This window comes from Falco naumanni, chromosome 1 (genome assembly GCF_017639655.2).
Source record: "Falco naumanni isolate bFalNau1 chromosome 1, bFalNau1.pat, whole genome shotgun sequence".
In the NCBI taxonomy this organism is placed as follows: Eukaryota; Metazoa; Chordata; class Aves; order Falconiformes; family Falconidae; genus Falco; species Falco naumanni.
In genome coordinates this window covers 92,522,944-92,541,231 of record NC_054054.1, presented here as the reverse complement: position 1 = coordinate 92,541,231, position 18,288 = coordinate 92,522,944, and the positions used below count along the sequence as shown (strand labels likewise).

General features: G+C 57.8%; 2 protein-coding genes across 15 annotated transcripts in view; one reads left to right on the top strand and one right to left on the bottom strand.

The window, feature by feature from the left end:
* The window catches only part of NF2 (neurofibromin 2), a 49,485-nt gene extending 38,881 nt beyond the window's left edge, over window positions 1–10,604 (bottom strand). For all 11 annotated transcript variants that reach the window (XR_005829652.1, XM_040606701.1, XM_040606694.1 and 8 more), the window contains exon 1: window positions 10,411–10,604. Coding sequence is in view for 10 of the 11 variants with exons in the window: in XM_040606701.1 (XP_040462635.1) it covers window positions 10,411–10,524 (114 nt within the window). In the remaining variant the exon portion in view is untranslated. The remainder of the gene's footprint in view (window positions 1–10,410) is intronic.
* Window positions 10,605–10,948: 344 nt separating this feature from the next.
* On the top strand, window positions 10,949–18,118 carry NIPSNAP1 (nipsnap homolog 1). 4 transcript variants are annotated; one of them, XM_040606644.1, is made up of 10 exons: window positions 14,909–15,038; window positions 15,751–15,878; window positions 16,051–16,096; window positions 16,426–16,520; window positions 16,699–16,769; window positions 16,882–17,022; window positions 17,207–17,238; window positions 17,349–17,443; window positions 17,547–17,630; window positions 17,723–18,118. In XM_040606644.1, exons 1-10 carry the CDS (start codon window positions 14,983–14,985, stop codon window positions 17,785–17,787), a joined length of 813 nt encoding a protein of 270 aa, XP_040462578.1. In that variant the 5' UTR covers window positions 14,909–14,982; the 3' UTR covers window positions 17,788–18,118. The 4 variants fall into 4 exon arrangements, 1 of the variants encoding a protein (XP_040462578.1); XR_005829649.1 differs by lacking the exons at window positions 16,051–16,096; window positions 16,426–16,520; window positions 16,699–16,769; ... (3 more) ...; window positions 17,547–17,630; window positions 17,723–18,118 and adding exons at window positions 10,949–11,203; window positions 11,562–11,622; window positions 12,177–12,281; ... (2 more) ...; window positions 13,316–13,419; window positions 13,620–13,791 and having other exon boundaries at window positions 14,484–15,038; window positions 15,751–15,864; XR_005829651.1 differs by lacking the exons at window positions 16,051–16,096; window positions 16,426–16,520; window positions 16,699–16,769; ... (3 more) ...; window positions 17,547–17,630; window positions 17,723–18,118 and adding exons at window positions 10,949–11,203; window positions 11,562–11,622; window positions 12,160–12,281; ... (2 more) ...; window positions 13,316–13,419; window positions 13,620–13,791 and having other exon boundaries at window positions 14,484–15,038; window positions 15,751–15,864.
* The last annotated feature ends 170 nt before the right edge of the window (window positions 18,119–18,288 follow it).

Genomic DNA, 18,288 nt, shown 5'->3' with positions numbered 1-18,288 from the left:
TCTCTTGTCACTACAACTCAATCTTGGTGCCACCTGGACAGCATCAATATTAATGCTCAGGCTCGGCAGGGACTGCTGGGGCTGGTGTCGCGCCGCTCCCGCTGTCACCCACTGCCGCCTTGTGGGCAAAGCCGCCGAGGACAAGCTTATTGCCATTCTGCTGGCTTTGATTAAATGAGTATTTCGTTATTTTCTCCCCCTCCCAGGGCACGCAAACACACACACTGGCAGTCCCAGAATAGAATAAAGTCAATGTTACCCTCCAAAAAACCAACACCCCCAGACGGCTCGCCACAGCCTCTCCGCAATTCCTATCAACCACCGTCAACACCTCGAGGTCAAAAACACCAGGAGGAGCAAGTTTTGCAGGGTTGTAATTATAAAACCCTAATTTCACACATTTAGCTAGCCTCCAGTCCCCATGACGAGCTCCAGCTCGGCACAGGATGGTTCAGATTGTAGAAGATCTTTTCCTGACTATTATTTTAAGAGGGAGGTTAATTCAAGGGTTCAGACAAAACAGAGCGAGACACATTTAAACAGCTATTTTGTACCATTTCTGTAGGCACATAAAAACAGGCTGCCATCAAAGGGCTATTTCTTAACTGGAATGAAACTGCTTTGCATAAAGTGTTATCGGCTTTTTTTCTTTTTTTTTTTTTCTTTCTGCAAGGACCACATTACAGCCTATTGCTTCAGAGGAGTGATGGGTGCCTGCAGGCACACAGCCCTGCACCTAACCTTTCCCAGGACAGGCCCCTGCGTGTTGCTAACAGGAGCGTCTCCTCCCCAGACACTCCACATCCCATGGGATCAGTGTTGTGAACAAACCTGGAGCAACCCCGCTGAGTCCCATCCCCCCCTGAGCCGGGGTTTCCACCCTCTGTGGCTCCCCACCAAACCATCCCTGCAGAATTTCACACGCAGGCACCCCGACTTTGCTCACCACCCTGCAGCAGCTGGCATGACCCAAAGATTTCTTCCCCATAAGCAAGCCAGCCGTTCGTTTCAAAAACCAGCAGTGAGCATTAAAGCAAGAGCTTTGTGTGTTTTCCCCCTTCCTTGCAATTTTAATCTGGTGACAGGAATATTTTAAGCGATTGCTTCTGCTGCTAGATTTTACACCGCTGCTTTGTCACTGCACGAGTATGTTATAGCAGAAATATATATTTAACATTCCTGCCCGCACAGTGCTGAAATCTCCAACAGTAACACGCTCAGACAGCCTCCCTGACTGTGCTGAATTACCTTCATTAAATATATAAATGGAACAGCAGCCACGTTTATTTCAACATACATGATTTCATTCCACACCTCGGTACTTAAAATAACTATCTGCATTCAAGTGGCGTCTTTTGACAGCTGAGCTCAAACTGCTTTAGAGGCGTTCAGGACCTCAGCCCTCCTTACCCTTACTTGATAGGACTCGTATCATTAACTGCCACATTTCCTGGTTGTAAAACACAAAAAAGCCTCCCCCAGGCACGAGGAGATGAGGAGAGCTGCTGTCCAAGGCTGGGCAGAGAGCCTGGGGGAGAGCCAGGATGGGCTAGCAGTTCCCCATCCCATCCTCTGCTAGTAACGCCATTCCCCTGCTCTGCACTAAAGTGACACCTGAAGCGCAAAGACGGTTTCACAAGCCATTACGAGCTCCTGAAAACAAAACAAAGAGGCTCAGAGCAGAAAAATTCCCTCTCAGCCATATGCCAGAGCGTCTGGCACAATGCTATAATAAAGCTCAATGTCCCAATAAAAAGCTACATCATGATAACCTGAACCTGACCCGCAGGACGGAGCAAGATGCGTCACCTCAGCATCCTCGATCAGCTGCAGGCATCACCTCTTACATTTGCAGCTTTGTGTTCTTCCATTAGTATGATCGCAACACAGGTTGTTAGATATATCCAGCGAGTCGTTGAAGGAATACGTGGATAAGCTGCTTTATAAACAGGGTAAGCGCTGCAAGGCTGTTACTCTGCGGAGCTGGAATTTATGTTCTTTACTAAATACAGAGTGTTTACAATTTATCAGCAGAGCATTTTAAGTAAACAGCACCAAACACTTAAAAGTCAGCAGCCAGTGGCTAGAATAGAGTGCTTCCAGTACCAGTTATTGGCATCATCTTTTTCTCCAGCAGAGACATTGCATTTGGCGTCGATTAACAGGGTTTGCATTATTTATTAACCTGCACCAGAAGTCATTTCCAGCCAGCAGGCAACTGGACAATTTATTTTGGTGCACAACCCTTCCATCAAGTTTCACAACTGCTCCTTAGCTAACAAGTCAATAAACCAGCTGCAAAAATGAGCAGAAGGGTTATCTGATTCCGTTGTTGTGGGGTGACAAGGAAGGAGTGCCAGCACTACAAAGTCGGCACTTTTGTAGCAAAGTGCTACAAAAAATGGGTGCCAGGCACAAGAGGGTGCAGCCACCCTGCAGAGGGTTGAGCAGGTGGTCTATGGAAAAAAAAATCAACCACTGGCATAGGCGGATGCTTTTCTTCCAACCATGTCAAATTGAGTTTACGCCAACTACATGCAAAAAGGAAGGGGGAAAAAAAAAAAAAAAAGGACACTTTTTAAACCATTTAAGATCAAGGTTCCTCACGTGAGAAGCTCTCCTCAGACAACAGGGAGGTACCCAAACCGCTGGGGACAAAACCTGGCTCTGTCCGGGGGCGGCAGATGAAGATCTCACCTCCGTGTCGATACAAACACAAACCACCAGAGCTTCAGCTATCCCTGGGGTCAGGCTGGGGAATAAGGGCACAAACAAGTGACCGGAGGGCATTAAGGCAGCGCTCAGCAGCTCAGCCCAGGCACACTGCTTCCCAGGGAAAATCCATTGCCAACAGTCCCTCTGCACCCCACGCAATGCAGCCGCTCTGCGGAAGGCACAGCACCAGGTTAATGCATGACCTGGAAGAAATGACTAACATCTATAGAATATTTCACTGCACCCATTTATCTTTAAATAATGCAGAAAATGGCTTTTCACCTCAGCAGATCATTTTATTAAGCGTTAGTTCTGTGCTAGAGATGAAAAGAGAGCACAGAGTCCCTGTTGTGGTGACGTGACAGTCTGAAAGACCACGAAGAAAAGGGGACCAAGCCCCAGGAAGATGTGCTCAGCTTCCGTCGTGTGATGTTATTTCCATTTAGAAGCAAGGTTTAACAAGAGGATGTGACACCTCTTCAGTGAAACAGGGAGGAAGATGGCAGAAGGGAGGGGGCAGGGGCTGAGCAGAGCACCCTTCCACTAACCACCTGGGAAACAATAAATCGGTGGGCTGTATCTGTTCCCCATCCCACCAGGAGATGCCCAAACAAACGAGCCACAACAGTTTACGCCTGAAATGGAAATAACTTTTGAGACTGCAGACCACATTTATTTCTCTTTCTGAACTTGAATGATATTAGGATTGCCACAGACAACAATTTATTTGGATTTAAAGCCCATTTGCAGCAAATGGGGAATCAAATACGCAATATGCTTCCATTTTTTAAAAAAAAAAATCAAGTGATGTCAAATACTTTCAATTGCCACTTACTGAGCCACAAGACAGGGCTGTAAAAGTTATTTTTATTTACTAATGCTACACGACAACTCGATAATGAGCTTTTAATTAAAACCTATTCTGTTAACCACCGAGGAGGCCAAAAATGCACCCAGGCGTAAGGACACAGATGGTGCAGCCAAGCACATTTCGTGATGTCTGCCCAAGACAGAGACGGAGTGGGGTACACGGCAGAACAAGCTGCTGCGGCTCCGGCCAGCCGGCACTGAGGCAAGTGGGAGAGGCGGAGGGGACAACAACCAATGACGACGTCCCAAAGCCTCACCTATCCCCACAAGTTGGGTTTGCACAACCTAAGAGTTACGGGGTCAAGCAGCAGCTCGACACAGGGGAAGAAGCTTCAAGAGGTTGAGAGAAGGATCTTGATCCTGCAGGGACCCCCCAGCCTTTGGGTGCCAAGGATGCATAGGGATATAACATCAGACAGAGCTGTCTCTGACAGCAGCCTGCATTCCTCGCCGCTGCGGGAAGGGCCCCACAGGGCAGCAATAACCACGTGGGAGCCAACTGCGGATGGACACAGGGTATTTCAGCACAAGCCTGACCTGCTCTGACGATCTTTTGCCTGCTGATGCACTCTGAAAACAAGACAGCTTACCGCAGGGAACGCCACGCTAGGCTTTAAGAAGCCAGTGTTGTCAGCCTTAGGAGAGAGGGTTAGCCTTGCAAGTTTACCTCTGAATGAAGCAAGGCTAAACCATGTATACTATCAAACGCCTCTCTTCCAGTCTTAAGGGCTGTTTGATTTTCTAACAGAGTGCTGCCTCCCAGCTTCAAGTAGATTGTTTCCAGGGCTGCTTCCCTGTTCAAGTATTTTTAATTTCAAAAACCACCTACTTGAAAGACCTGTAGCAAAAAAAAAAAAAAAAAAAAAAAAAAAAAAAAAAGAAGAGGAAGAAAGAAGAGATATTAAACATCATCAAAACCAGAGTCTGTACACCAAAAGAGCAAGACTTTCTGTCCCAAATGCCTTCACTCCTTCCCCTTTGCATCAACACACCTCCTCTGGATTAACCACAAAGACTGACGATTGACAGCAGTTCTGAACCATCTTTGGAGGGAACGAGATAACTCGGAGTTTCACAATCAGCTCAGAAGAGGCTGCAGTGGGACACAGGGGATCCAGAGAGCATTTCAGATGCAGGATGAGGCAGAGAGAAGCCAAAGAGGAGGACCTGTCTTCATAGCAAGTCTCATGTGACTTGTGCACAGCTTAAGGGAATGCAGAACTGAACCACACCAAGCAAGACATCTCTAAAAAATTAATTCCCAAATGACACTGTTGTGAATCAACAGAATTTCTGACCTTTTTTGGCATAAACCCCTTCAAGCCACGAAGTGAGAAAATATCCCTTACCTGCAGCTCATATTTAAAGAGGGGTCAGCAGCAACCAAACAGCACAAACTCCTGAGCACTCGCAGAGAGCCAACACAGGATCGGGGCAGATGGGTGTGCTGAGGAACCAGAACATTGACTTGACAGCTGGTATCCCAACAATTTACTGAAGATCATTTTGTAGCTGAGGGGGATTATTTCTCTCAAGCTTTTTTAAAATAGCTGTTACTGCCCACAGATCCGTCTTTTCCAGTTAACTTCCTGCCTGTTTGCAGAAGCTTAGCAGCAGTGAGAGAGGTCACTGCCCCTACTAGCATCACTGAGCTGCTGCTAGATATTTAACCAGGGATGGAAGGATTTTTATAAAACCCCTTCCAAGGATCCTGCAACACAGAAGGAAGCTGAGGGCACTCTACTTCCTGGCTTCCTTCTCTTGCCTGTTTTATTTTGGTGCAGTGACTAGAGAGAGCTCAAAACTCGACCTCAATTTACTGTGCCAGCTCTTACTCAAAAACTTATTTGGTTCCAGATTTTCACCACCAAATCTTTGCTTGCTCCTGTTTCAGAGGATAAGCTTTTGCAGCTCAGCTACGTAACTCCCTAGGTTTGTTAACAAAGAGACAAACCCTTGGCCACACACTGCTGAAATTTGGTCTTGCCTACTTACAAGCGAACAGAAAAGCTTTACAACTAACCTCGTCCAACTGGCGCTTCACCGAGTGGGGCACTGGGCTAAAAAGATCCCTTCCAACCGAGGTTATTCTCTGGACAAAGAGGAACGGATTAAGCACTGAAGCAGTGACAGCGTGCACGTTTGGACCAGCAAATACATCAGTCCAAACCTGCCTCTTCTTGCTGCTTGAACACTTAAGCTGTTTCTCTAGGTTGGCTGTAAAGCTTTTCCATTCATTTTTAAGCTACGACCCACAGAAGCTGCTACTGTCAAGGGATTAAGGCTGGGAAGCCGCTGGACAGCTAGCTGCATCCTTGGTGAAGTAATGATCCCTGCAGGAGTTTCAGGCCCAAGATCACAGGCACGATTAAAAGGCTAAAGATAAAACACACACTTCAGAAAAGGTGCTGTGGCTCCAGAGGTGAAAAGCCACTAACCTGACTGACCACTGCAAGAGGAAGAAACGGGCAAAGACATGCACAAAACCAAAAGAAAGATTGATGGGTTTCTCCTACCAACCAGGGAACTTGGTTCTTGGAGGAAAAAAACTGCACATCGGTCCACGTGAGACCAACCTGACACCAGCCACATTACACCACCACCATCCTACTGGAGGGACAGGATGAACGATGCCTTGGAAGAGAAAGACTCAAAAAATACCACAGATTTTTAAGATGTACGCCAGAGATAATGGATAACCAACTACCTCATCTAGAGAGGCACCACCAAAACCACATTACCTTGCCATGTCGACTACTTTAATTTGGTTCAGGGCCACTGTCAGCAAGCTGCACCATCAGGGTGGCAACAGCAGAGGAAACCATCAGGCCCAGCAGGCTCCTGGCACTGCACTCTGAACTGACATCAAGCCATTTGTACCACACCCTGGCAAGCTCTGCTCTACACTATGCCACTTAAAATAGCTTCCCAAATCGGTACTCGGGCAGTGCACTGCCTATCGCGGTGTTAATCGCGGGAGAACATCAACATTAAATGTCTTTCAACAAGATTTCTCTTCTGCTGCTCTCCAAGCACAGAAAGCTGAGGGACCGCAGAAGCTATTTGAGGGTGATCTCAGAAAGGTGAGGCAGCTAGGGATTGGTTTAACATGGGGATTTTAAGAGCTATGCAAATGTCTATCCTTCCTCAAGATGCTATCAATTAATTAGGTACCAGGCTCAAACAGCTGCGATGGAAGTAACATAAAGGAAGACACTCAATTTGTGCCTTCAAGATTTCCCCAAACAAATTATAAGTCTTTAAAGTGAAACCCCAACTGTGATTATTAAGTTTCATCACCAGGTTAGAAAGATTAAAATTTCATTTCTATGAATTATTTTAGATTTAGACTCGATTTAGAGACATCATTTGCAGAGTAAACAGATGCAAAGTGGGTTTAATCTCTTAAAATACACAGCTGGGAATTTCCACAGGGCAGACTGAAAAATTAACACAGAAAAATAAGATGTCCCCCTCACAGCTATGGCGGTGTTGGTGGGGTCAAAAGAGGGACTGCTGGGACCAGAGCCAGGGCTCTACAGCTTGCACTGAGCGACATTCAGTCCAGCCCCAAGAGCCAGCCATCAAGCCACAGCAGGTTACGGATTCAGATCTCTTAGCTGCTCCACACACTCTCCCCAAGGGCTGGGGCAGACCTTGCTAGCCCCAGCTGCCCACCACGCTGCCCAGCCAGGCACTGCCAGGTCTTACATCCCATGGCCTCCACTATTTCCAGCTGTCTGGCCAGCCTCGAGGTCTCAGGCCTCCGCTGCCACTGCCTCCAGGTGAGGACAGCACCTCTGTCCTGCGCAGCAGGGCTGGGAAGTCTAACTCATGACAACACAGATCACACCTCAAGAGCTCTGCAACAAAGTTGAAAGAAAAAAGATCAGTTATGTTAATCCCACACAGAAAAACTCATTGCTGAAGTGTGTTTACCAGCAATAGGATCAAAACCTGTCCGGGAAGCCACCAGTTAGGCTATGCTGAAGACCAGCACACATAGTATCAGCCTTCCCAGAACAGCCTCACACCCCTCAGACCACTCACTGGCTGGGCATCTGGCTCCTGGAGAAGGAAAAGCAGGGTGAAAGAAACACAGCAACGCTCAGAGCAAGGCTGGGAGCACACACCTAGGGCACAGAGATAAGCAGTGGCTATTTGCAATGGGGTGGAGGGAGGACAGAGACTTCTGGAAGTGGATGAGACCAAGGGCATGACAAGATGGCAGGGCAGGATGACAGAAATCAGCCCGCTCTGCCTGGACCGCAGCCTCTCCTTCGCAGGGACCCACAGTGCCAGCACGCAGAGGATGCAGGAGGGAGCAGCACTGTCCTTCCCAACTGTGAATACCCAGCTCCCAGGGCTCAAGCAAAACAGTGCTCCCCGGACGACTGCCGAGTGGGCAGGGCTCCTGGGCAAGGCCATTTGGATTGGCAACCCAAGGTCAAGGCGTCAGCATGAATTAGGCAGCAAAATGCTCCTGCACTCCTTCCTCTGCCTGCTCAGCTGCTGTTTTCCATGGGGTTTCAAGCCCAAGGCAGGGAGCAGGCTCCAGCACACCAGGTACACACCAAAACCCAACCAGAGCTACAACCCTAGGACTGCTGGACTCACAGAGGAACTGCTGAACCTGCAGCTCATTCCCTTGGTGGAGCCAGGAGGTGCCCACGGCTGGAGAGCAGCAATGGCAGAGAGGGAGGGGATGAGCACAGGCAAGAGAAGCCAAGAGGCAGCGGCAGTCCCCCCTGCCCGGCTCCGAGTGAGTGGCATGCCCCCAGGAGCAGGCTACTGATGAGATCTCCAACAAACCATCGGCTACCCATCCCTGTCAGCACCAGGTACCATTTACAGACTGCAAAAACACATCTCAGGAGCCTCCCCCAAACAGCACGACAGCAAGACTCCCAACTGCACCTCCTTCCACTAACCCTCTGGTGCGTGTTTGTGCAGCAGGGGTTTCCCCCTCCCCAGCCTCCTGCTCCGGTCAGCAGTCCTTCCCATCCAAAGAAACCCATCACATCAACGCCCACACAGATACTCCAGCAAACACAGTGCTGCTCACTCCTCTCTCATCTCAACCCTCCACAGCCCGAGCCCAGCAAAGCTTCGGGCAGGGGCCAGATCCCTCTAGAGAGCATGGTCCTCCCCAGACCATCGACCCTCCCACTCCTTTGACTTTCAGGCAAAGTGGCCAAGGCCACAAGCTCTGCTCCTGGCTCCAGGTCTCGCCATGGGCTGCCACAGCAAGGACAGAGACAAACCCTTCCCTGGGCCACCTTCCCATCCCCTCCGTCACATCAGTCCCAGTGACTCGAGGCCACAGGGTGTGTCTGATCCATCTGCAACGTCAGGAGCTGGGCTTGGTGCATTTCTGCAGAATCAGCAGCCAAGGAGTTTTCCCCAGAGCCATACAACTACAAGACAAAGACAGGGGCAGAGACACGGCCAGGGAGCTGGACTGCTTGAATAAAACTCACACCTCAACATGGACTGCCCTGTGCTCACGGGCACCAAGCATGGTGTGAAACAGCCCCATCACTCACAAGCATCCAACTGTTTCCCTCCCCTCCACCTGAGCACTCTGTGCTGAAGGATGCCTGAACTCCCCCATGCATCAGCTCAGACGAAATACAGGAGACCTGAGCAGGACCATACACGTTGCTCAGGAACTCCTTCCTGCACTTTCACAAAGGCTGGAGAAGTCTATCTGCAGCAACAAGCTTTTTTGGCAGGAACCTCCCCGAAAAGTCATCTCAAGAGGCACAAGTTGCACAGTCAAATCCCACCCAAAAGCACTGCCTCACTGCTGCACAAATCCCCTAATCCCAACGTGAAGCAACAAATGGCTGCAACATTAAAAAAAAATTTATTTACTTTTCATCATACGTTATTACTGGCAGCCTCAGAAAAACATGCAAGAACAGTGCCAGGATGCTTAAACTCTCCTGGCAGCATCACAGTGGGAAGCTCACACGACTACTATCTCAAATAAATCCTTATTCCCTGGGAAAGGCAGAAAGTTCTTCAGAGCGGACAACAATTGTCAAAAGCAAGAAAATTTATGACAACAAACACCCCTCGGCTTACAGGAACTGGGATTCCATCAAGATAAGCATCAGACTAATGAAATATAAACTATTAAATAAGAAGGTTAAACTGGGTAGAAACGGCTTTCGGTGTTTGCATGCCTGAGCCCTCTGGATTGGCTGCAAAGACACCGACAACAAACGAGACCCTGGGGCCTGACAGCAACCGCCCAGGGGAGGTTTAAGGGCCACAAAAAAGGAAAATATCAGGGAAAAAGCAGTCACACCCACAGCGGGCAGCTGGGCACAACGCCCCCAGACCCCTCTTCATCCTCAGGACTGAGCTAATAACTCACGCAAACGTGAAAAATGTATTTGTGTGTGTTTGCTGAGCGCTTTGAGCCGGACCCTGGTGGGCTCAGGCCTGGCCACCTGAGCCACCGCCGGCCTCCTCACGGTAGCCACCGTACAGCGGGCGCCTGCGGCTGCCTGAAGGCTGAATTGTAATGAGAATGAAGGCGAGTTACAAACAAGACACCAGAACCGCGCACACCCCTCTGTCCCGGCCGGCAGCCCCCGGGGGTCGCTCCCCCACCGCGTAGGACCCACCCACCGCCCGGCCGGCCCCCACCCGCGCCCCCCGCCGCCGGGCCCCGGCCTCACCGCCAGGCCGGCCGCCGGGCCAGGGGCAACCCCCGGGCGGGCGGGACAGACCGCGGAGGCGGGCGGGGGTGCGGCCCACCCCCCCGGGAGCCCCGGCCCGGCCCAGCCCCGCCGCCGCCGCCCCGGCCGTCACCTCGCAGCTGAACTCCATCTCGGCGTCCATGGTGGCGATGCGCACCGTGAAGGTCTTGGGCTGCTTCCTCTTCAGCGAGCTGAAGCTCATGCGGGACGCGATGGCCCCGGCCATGGCGGGGGAGGCGGCTCAGCGCGGCGGTAGCGCCATGGCGGCGGGGAGGGCCCGGGCCCCGCCGCTCCGGGCCGCGCCGAGCTGCGCCCGCCCCCGGCGCCCCTCCATTGGTCCCGCGCTGGCCTGCTCCCGCCCCCGCCAGGCGGGTTGCGCGGCGCGACAGCCAACGGGGAGGGCTGTGAAGGAGGAGAGGGAGCGGAAGCGGCTGTGATTGGGGAAAGTCGATGCCGCTCAAGGGAAGGGGGCGGTGCGAGAAGGGAACACCTCCCAGGGCGGGGGGATGAAGGAGAGGCGTGGGCCGGGCGGTGGCGCCACCTGGTGGCTGGCGGAGCGGGAAGCAACCTGCGCCGTGACGTGCTACGAGGAGCCAGGCCCGTGCGTGGGAGGGGCGGGGCGGGGCGGGCGGGCACTAGGACCTGGGCAGCGGCCGAACGCCCCGGGACTCCCCACGCTGCCGGCATCGGGCGGGACCGGGACAGCACCAGGATAACAGGGCGGGACCGGGGCAGCACCGGGATAACGGGACTGGGACAGGACTGAGATAACGGATAGAAATAACCGGGCAGGGCTGGGACAGCACCAGGATAACGGGATCGGCACCGACACAACCGGGAAAGTCTGGGACGGAACCGGGATACGGGACCGGGACCGGGGGGTCAGGACCAGCACCGGGATAACGGTATGGGACTGGGATCGGAACCGGGACCTAGACTGGGCAGTGGGATGGGACTGTGAGCCGAACTGGCGGAGATAACGGAACTGGGACCAGGGGATGGGACCGGCACGGGGCTGATGGGATGGAGGCCGGGGCCAGCGCCGGCGCGGGGGGGACGGCACTGGGATCAGCACAGAGTAATGGGCCGGGAACTGGGACCAGCTCGAGGTTCCTGTGCCGGCAACTGGGACCAGCTCGGGGCAATGGGCGGAGCCGGGCCCACCCCACCCCGGCCCGCGGCCCGGCGCCCCCGCAGCGGGAAGAACGGGGCCTCTGTTCCGCGGGGACAATAGGGACATTGACGGTGCCCTCGCCCCCGCAGGACCCCCATGGCAGAGGGAAGCGAGCCCCCCCGCCGGGCCCCCGCCGGGCCGGGCACCCAGGTGGGCGGGGGAGGGGGGCACGGGGGGGCTTGGGGGTGTGTGGGGAGCTGGGAAGGGACGTGGGGGACCCAAGGGTGACCCGGGGTGCTGGGGGGGGGGTCATGGGGGGGGGGGGGGGGGGGCAGGGGGTACCCAAGGGAGCTCGGATCCAAGGGTGACCTGGGGTGCTGGGGGGGGGGGCAGGGGGAGGCATGGGGGGGGGGCAGGGGATACCCAAGGGAGCGAGGGGGCTGGGGGGGTCATGGTGAGCTGGAGGGGTATGGGGCACCTCAGGGGGCTCAGGGTGGCTGAGGGCCCATGGGAGGGCAGCAGGGACTGTGGGGAACCCAAGGGAGCTCAGGGAGCTGGGGGGGGGGGGGCATGGGGGGCCCAAGGGAGCCCGGTGATCCATGGGGACCTATGGGGCACAAAGGGGGGGGGCATAGTGCCCCAGGGGATCCCTGGGGAGTTGGGGGGGGTCACAGTGGGGTGCACAGGTGGATTGGGATAAGGGGACTGGTAGGGGCCTGGGAGAGCCGCTCGGAGCCCCCAGTCCAGGTGAATCCCCCACCCAGCCCTGCCGGCCAGTACCGCGGGTCCACACCTTCGGGAAGGGGGGGCAGGCGCTGCGCAGAGACCCCCGCGCCCCCCCTGCCATGCGCGGCTGGCTGTACAAACAGGGGGGGGGCAGAGGAGGTCGGGGGTGGGGGGTATGAGGGGGCTCCAAGGTGGGAGGGTATGGGATTGGGGAGGTCTGGGGTGGGGGGTGCTGGGGGGGGGTCATGAGGTTTGGGGGACTGGAGAGGGTCGGGGGTCTGGAGGGGGTATGGGTGTTGGGGTGGGAAGAGTTCTTTGGGGGTATTATAGGTTTTGAGGGATCAAAGGGGGTGCTGGGGGCATGGGGGTGGCAGGGGATGCTGGGGTGGCAGGGGTGGTGGTGGTTGCTGGGGTGGCTATGAGGTTTGGGGGGGCTCTGGGGGGGCTTTGGGGTTTGGGGGGGTGATGGGCTGGGTGGGCTCAGCTGCTGTTGCCCCACAGGACAGCTCGGGGCTGCGGCTCTGGAAGCGCCGCTGGTTTGTGCTGGTCGATCTCTGCCTGTACTACTACCGGGGTGAGGGGGGGGGCAGGGGGGTGGGCAGGACACCCTGGGGGCTTGGGGACCTAGGGCATTGGGGGTCCCTGGAGGGGGCTCCCGGATCAAAGGTCCTTTGGGTGGTTGGAGGCCCCTGGGGGGGCCAGGGAACCTGGGGGGATCAGGGGTGGGGTCCCTGAGGGGAGTGGGGGGCCCTGGGGGGGTCAAGGAACCTGGGGGATTGGGGGTCCCTGGGGGATTGAAGGGGTCCCTGGTAGGGATCTGAGGTCTGGGGAGCCCCAGGAGGTTTGGGGACAGCCAGTGGGACTCAGAGTAGTTCCCTGCGTCCCCCCAGTGGTGCTGGGGTTCTTGGGGTGCCAATGGGGTCCCTGGGGGTGTTCTCACCCCCCGCCACCCCTCTGGCCCCCAGATAGCAGCGAGCAGCAAGTGCGGGGCGGCCTCCCCCTGCCCGGCTATGAGATCCGCATACTGCCTGCTGCCCCCCGCGCCCCCCGGTTCCTCTTCACGGTCAGCCTCCACCCCCTGGGTCACTGGATCCGGGGGTGTCCTGGGTGCGGGGACAGGGCCCAGGAGGCTCTGGGCCTCCTGGGCCCCCTCCAGCATGAACCCCCCCATCCCCAGGCCGAGCACCCCGGGATGCGGACGTACTGCCTGGGGGCTGAGACCCCCGAGGAGCTGAATGCCTGGGTCTGCGCCTTGCGTCAGGGTGCATCGCCCCTGCCCCGGTGAGGGGGCATGGGGGGTCACAGGGGGGCATGGGGAGCCTGGGTAGCAGGGGGTTTGGGAGGGTCCCAGGAGGCAGGAGGAGGTTGGGGGCTTTGAGGGGGTCAGGGAGGGTTGGGGGGGTCAAAGGCTTCGGGCGGGGGGGGGGGGCTGGGGGGCAGTTAACCCTGTAACCCCTGTTGTTTTCTTGCCCTCCCCCCAGCTCCCCCTGCGCTCCCTCCCTCCAGATGCCCCAGGAACCACAGAGTGGGGGTCCCCCATTGCCCCCTCGCCCCTGTGGCTGGTGTCCCCCGTGGCCCCCAGCTGAGGAGGTGGTGGGCCCACCCATGCCCCCTACTTACCACCCCCCAGTCCCTCCACTGCACCCCAGCAAGGTGAGTGTAGGTGGGGGGCACTCAGGGGTGACCCCTTTGTTTAACCCTCCCCTCCATAGTGACCCCCAAACCAGCCTCCTGCCCCCTATCCCATAGCATCTGGGGACTGGGGGGGATGTTGCAGTAGGGACCTCTGACCCCCAGCTTAACCCCAGGTGTCCCCCAAGCTGCTCTGACACCCCTTGCCCTGGGGTTCCACGGGTGCTGGGTAGCCCCACAGGTGCCGGTGGGTGCCACAGTGGCCCCCAGAGCAGCAGCTGGGGGGGTGGTCTGGCCAGGGTAGTACCTCCGTACCCCAAGGACCACCATAGGGGGATCCTGGGGGTCCCAGTACCCCCACAGCAGAGTACCTGGGGTGCCCCAAAGACCCAGGGCTGGGCAGGGCACTGCACTCCAGGGGACCCTAATACCTTCCCCTGGGGGGGCCTACCCCCTGCAGGGACCACAGTTCCCAGCCCCTCCAGTGACCTCCCCAGCACTAGGAACAAGGGAGCCATGGGGTGCCCTGACCCACAGCCAGCACTGCAGCCCCCCCAGGACAGAGTGGGGGAATATGGGGGGGTAGGTACCAGGGCAATTGTGGGGCAGGTCTGTGCGGTGGGAAGGGGTTATGGGGCAGGCTGGGGGCGACAGGGTATAGGGGGAGCCGTGGGACAGACTGGAGCAGCGGGTGCCCTGTACCCTCACCGCAGGTGTCCCCACGCCCGGAGGAGGCCCCGGCACGGGGGGAGCCCCGCCCTATGCTGACCCCGCCTCCCCTGGGGAGGAGTCTGCGGGAGCTCCGCCCCCCTGGAGCAGCGACCAACCAGCAGCTGCTCCCTCTGGCCGGCGGGGGGCCAGATGCCGTGGAGCAAGACATGGCGGCCAATCAGGCACTGACTTTTCCACCTGGCTTTTCTGATTGGCGGTTGGCACTCGAGGACTCGGATGGGGCTCTGCCCTTCCTGGGCACCGCCTCCCCGCCGGCAGCCAATGAGACCTCGCCCTGCCCGAGGGCGGGAAGGAGTGGGCACGGCTCGGAGCGAGAAGGTGTGGCCGGCCGTGGGGCGCCGCGGCCAATCAGAATCACCCTTCTCCAGGCCAGCTTCTGAGGGAAGGGCGGGGAGCTACGCCCCTGTGGGGCGTGGCCTGGTGGAGGGCGGGGTTACAGAAACCCCGCCCCCTCTGAGCCCCGCCCCGCTGCGGGGGAAGATGGCGGCGGCGGTGCGGCGGTTGCTGGGGTGCGGCGGCGCCCCCGGTGGAGCGCGGTGAGTGGGGCCGGCCCGGGTCCCCCCTTCCGAGGCTTCGGGTCCCCTCAGCGGGCCGGGGGCTGCTGCCGGCGGGCGGCTCCCGGGCCCTGGCGCGGTGCCGACCCCGCTGTTAATGCCTCACCGGGCAGCGCAGCCCGCTGGGCAAAGGTCCGGCCGGCAGCAGCCCCGCGGCGGGGAGGACTCCGCCCGCGCCCCGCTGCCCTGGGGGCGCCCGGCCCTCTGGAGGGCACTGGGCAGGCTGTGCCCTGCCATGGGGCAGCGGGTCTGCCCCACCGCGGCGGGGGTCCTGGCCAGAGCTCCTGCGGCTGAGGGGGATCCCGGGAGAGTGCTCCCCTGCCCGCCCGGGCCAGCCTGGCTCCCCCTGGGGGCCCCTGGGCCTGAGGCCCCCAGAGCCTGGGATGGGGAGAGCTGCCACCTTCGATGTTCTACATATTCCCTATAAAAGTGGGCCGGGTGCCCCACCCCACCCCCAACCCCACCCCTTCTGGGATGAACGGAGCGAAGCCCTCCAGGATGGACTGTGCTCCCCAGCAGCTGGAGGATGCAGGCACCTCCTGCCTGAAGACCTTGGAGGAAAGGACCAGCACTGTGGCCTTCAGCTGCTGTTTTTGCCCCCCAGTCTGTCATTCCCAGGCCAGAGATGCTGGGGTTTCCTCCAGCATGGGTGTGCTGGCACGTGCCCCCCCAGCGCTGACCCGCTGTCTCACAGGCAGTACTCGAGGGACGCCGAGGGCAGCTGGTTCCGCTCCCTCTTTGTGCACAAGGTGGATCCCCGCAAGGATGCCCATTCCAACCTCCTCTCCAAGAAGGAGACCAGCAACCTCTACAAGATCCAGTGTGAGTGGCCCCGCTGGGAGGATGGAGCTGGGGGTCAGAGCAGGTGGGGTGCACCCTGCTCTGCTGGCCCCTCCTCACCCATGGGGACTTCCACCTTGAGCTGCTCTGCCTTGGGCCACCCTCCCAGGGCCTCGGCTTCTGCCCTGGCAGACCCTCTCTCCTCTCCCTGCAGTTCACAACGTGAAGCCAGAGTGCCTGGATGCCTACAACAGCCTGACGTGAGCCCTGCTGCTGTTGGGGTGCTGCCTGGCATCCCAGCCAGCTGTTGGGGTGCCACTCTGGAGCGAGGGGGTTGGGAGGGTGGGCTTGTGTGGAGCTCCTCAGGATGCTGGGTGGGTCTGTGCCTCTGCTCCTTGCCTCAGTTTTTCTCTCTGTGAAATGGGGGCACCCCCAGGGATGCTCCCTGTCCTGTTAGGGCAGACTGCTCCATGCCCAGACTCCTTGTACTGGCCTGGGAGGACAAATGGGGGTATCTGGAGTGGTTTGGGGTGGCTGCTGCTGCCGCCCCCCCCCCCCCCCCCCAGCTTCTCCCCCTTTGCCCCCACAGAGAGGAGGTGCTGCCCAAGCTCCACTCAGATGCTGACTACCCCTGTGACCTGGTGGGCAACTGGAACACGTGGTACGGCGAGCAGGACCAGGCAGGTGCGGGCAGGCAGGCGGTGGCTCCTGGTAGCTCTGCTGCCTGAGGGGCTGTGAGCAAAGTCGAAGACCTCGGCTTGTGCCGGGGGCCGGCTGTCATGCAGGAGGAGAGGGATGTGAGCTTCTAGGTGGGCTTTTGGGGTGCTACCCCCATCTCCCCAGCACCACGCTCTCCTTCCAGTGCACCTCTGGCGCTTCTCAGGCGGGTACCCGGCCCTGATGGATTGCATGAACAAGCTCAAACAAAATAAGGTACCACCAGGATCATGGCGAGGTGCCTGAGCTCTGCCCCTCTCCTCTGCCTGACACCCCCTGGTCTGGGTTGTTGCCCCTACCCAAAACCCCCAGCTGGGGCTGTCCCCAGGAGTACCTGGACTTCCGCAAGGAGAGGAGCCGGATGCTGCTGTCCCGCAGGAATCAGCTGCTTCTGGAGTTCAGCTTCTGGAATGAGCCCCTGCCCCGCCAGGGACCCAACATCTATGAGCTGAGGACCTACAAGCTCAAGGTGAGCAGCTGCAGGGGACCAGCCCACACCGTGGGGCAGCATTTGGGTCGATATACCCCTGGGATGGGGGTCCTGCCTTGTGTTTTGGGGGGCAGCTGCCCAAATTCCTTCCTCCTTGGTGAGGAGAGCCCAAGAGCAGGGATCTGGCTGCTCACACTGGGGTTTTTTTGTCTTCTATTTCCAGCCAGGGACCATGATCGAATGGGGCAACAACTGGTAAGTGACTGTTTTCCCAGCACAGAGGGAATCAAGAGGGGAAAAGGTCCCCCAGGAGTGGGGGCCCTGGGCAACTCCCTCCCAACCATGTTTCTCCCGCTGCGTGCCAGGGCTCGGGCCATTAAGTACCGACAGGAGAACCAGGAGGCGGTTGGTGGGTTCTTCTCCCAGATTGGGGAGCTGTATGTGGTGCACCATCTCTGGGGTAAGCAGGCTCCCCCCTGCCACCCTTGTCACCTCCTGGGCTGCCCCCACCATGGGCTCTGGGGGGGGCGGCCCTGAGTGCCAGCTCTGTCCCCTCCCCACAGCATACAAGGACCTGCAGTCCCGAGAGGAAACAAGGAACGCGGCCTGGAGGAAGAGGGGCTGGGATGAGAACGTGTACTACACGGGTGAGCAGGCCCCCCCTGCCCACACTGGGGACCCCCCTTTCTCACAGTGGGGACCCCCCTGCCCTTACCTCTCTCTCGCTCTGTTTTTCTAGTCCCACTGATCCGGACCATGGAGTCGCGGATAATGATTCCCCTGAAGATCTCGCCCCTGCAGTGAGCGGGGGGATCTGCGCCAGGGTGTCTGCCTGCACCCAGGGGGGCTTGCTGCCTGCCTGCGGCCCCGCTCTGCTGGGGGTCTCTGCTCCCCAACAGCTCCTGGCTCTCCTTCTCCCCCCTCACCTCATTTTGGGGTGCCCTGTGGGGGTGGGGAGGGTCCACGGGTGGGGAGGGGAAGGGCGGAGGCCCCCACCCTGCAGCAGGTCCCCAGGTGTGGCCGGGGACAGCACTGCAGCGGGGCTGGGCAGGCTGCAGAGGTTGGGGGGTGTCTTAATTATTCCTGACGGGCCCAGTGAGTGCCTTTCCTGCCAATTAAATATTTAATATGCCAACACCTGGCCTCTCTGGGGGGTGTCTGGGGGCGCTCAGGCCCCCCTGTGTGCGGAGCAGACCTCCCCCAAAACGTGGCCTCACCCAGGGAGATACCCTGCCCCATGCCATGGGTGCGCCCAGCACCACAAGACCCCCACCCATCGGTGCGATGCTACACCGAGGCTCCTCC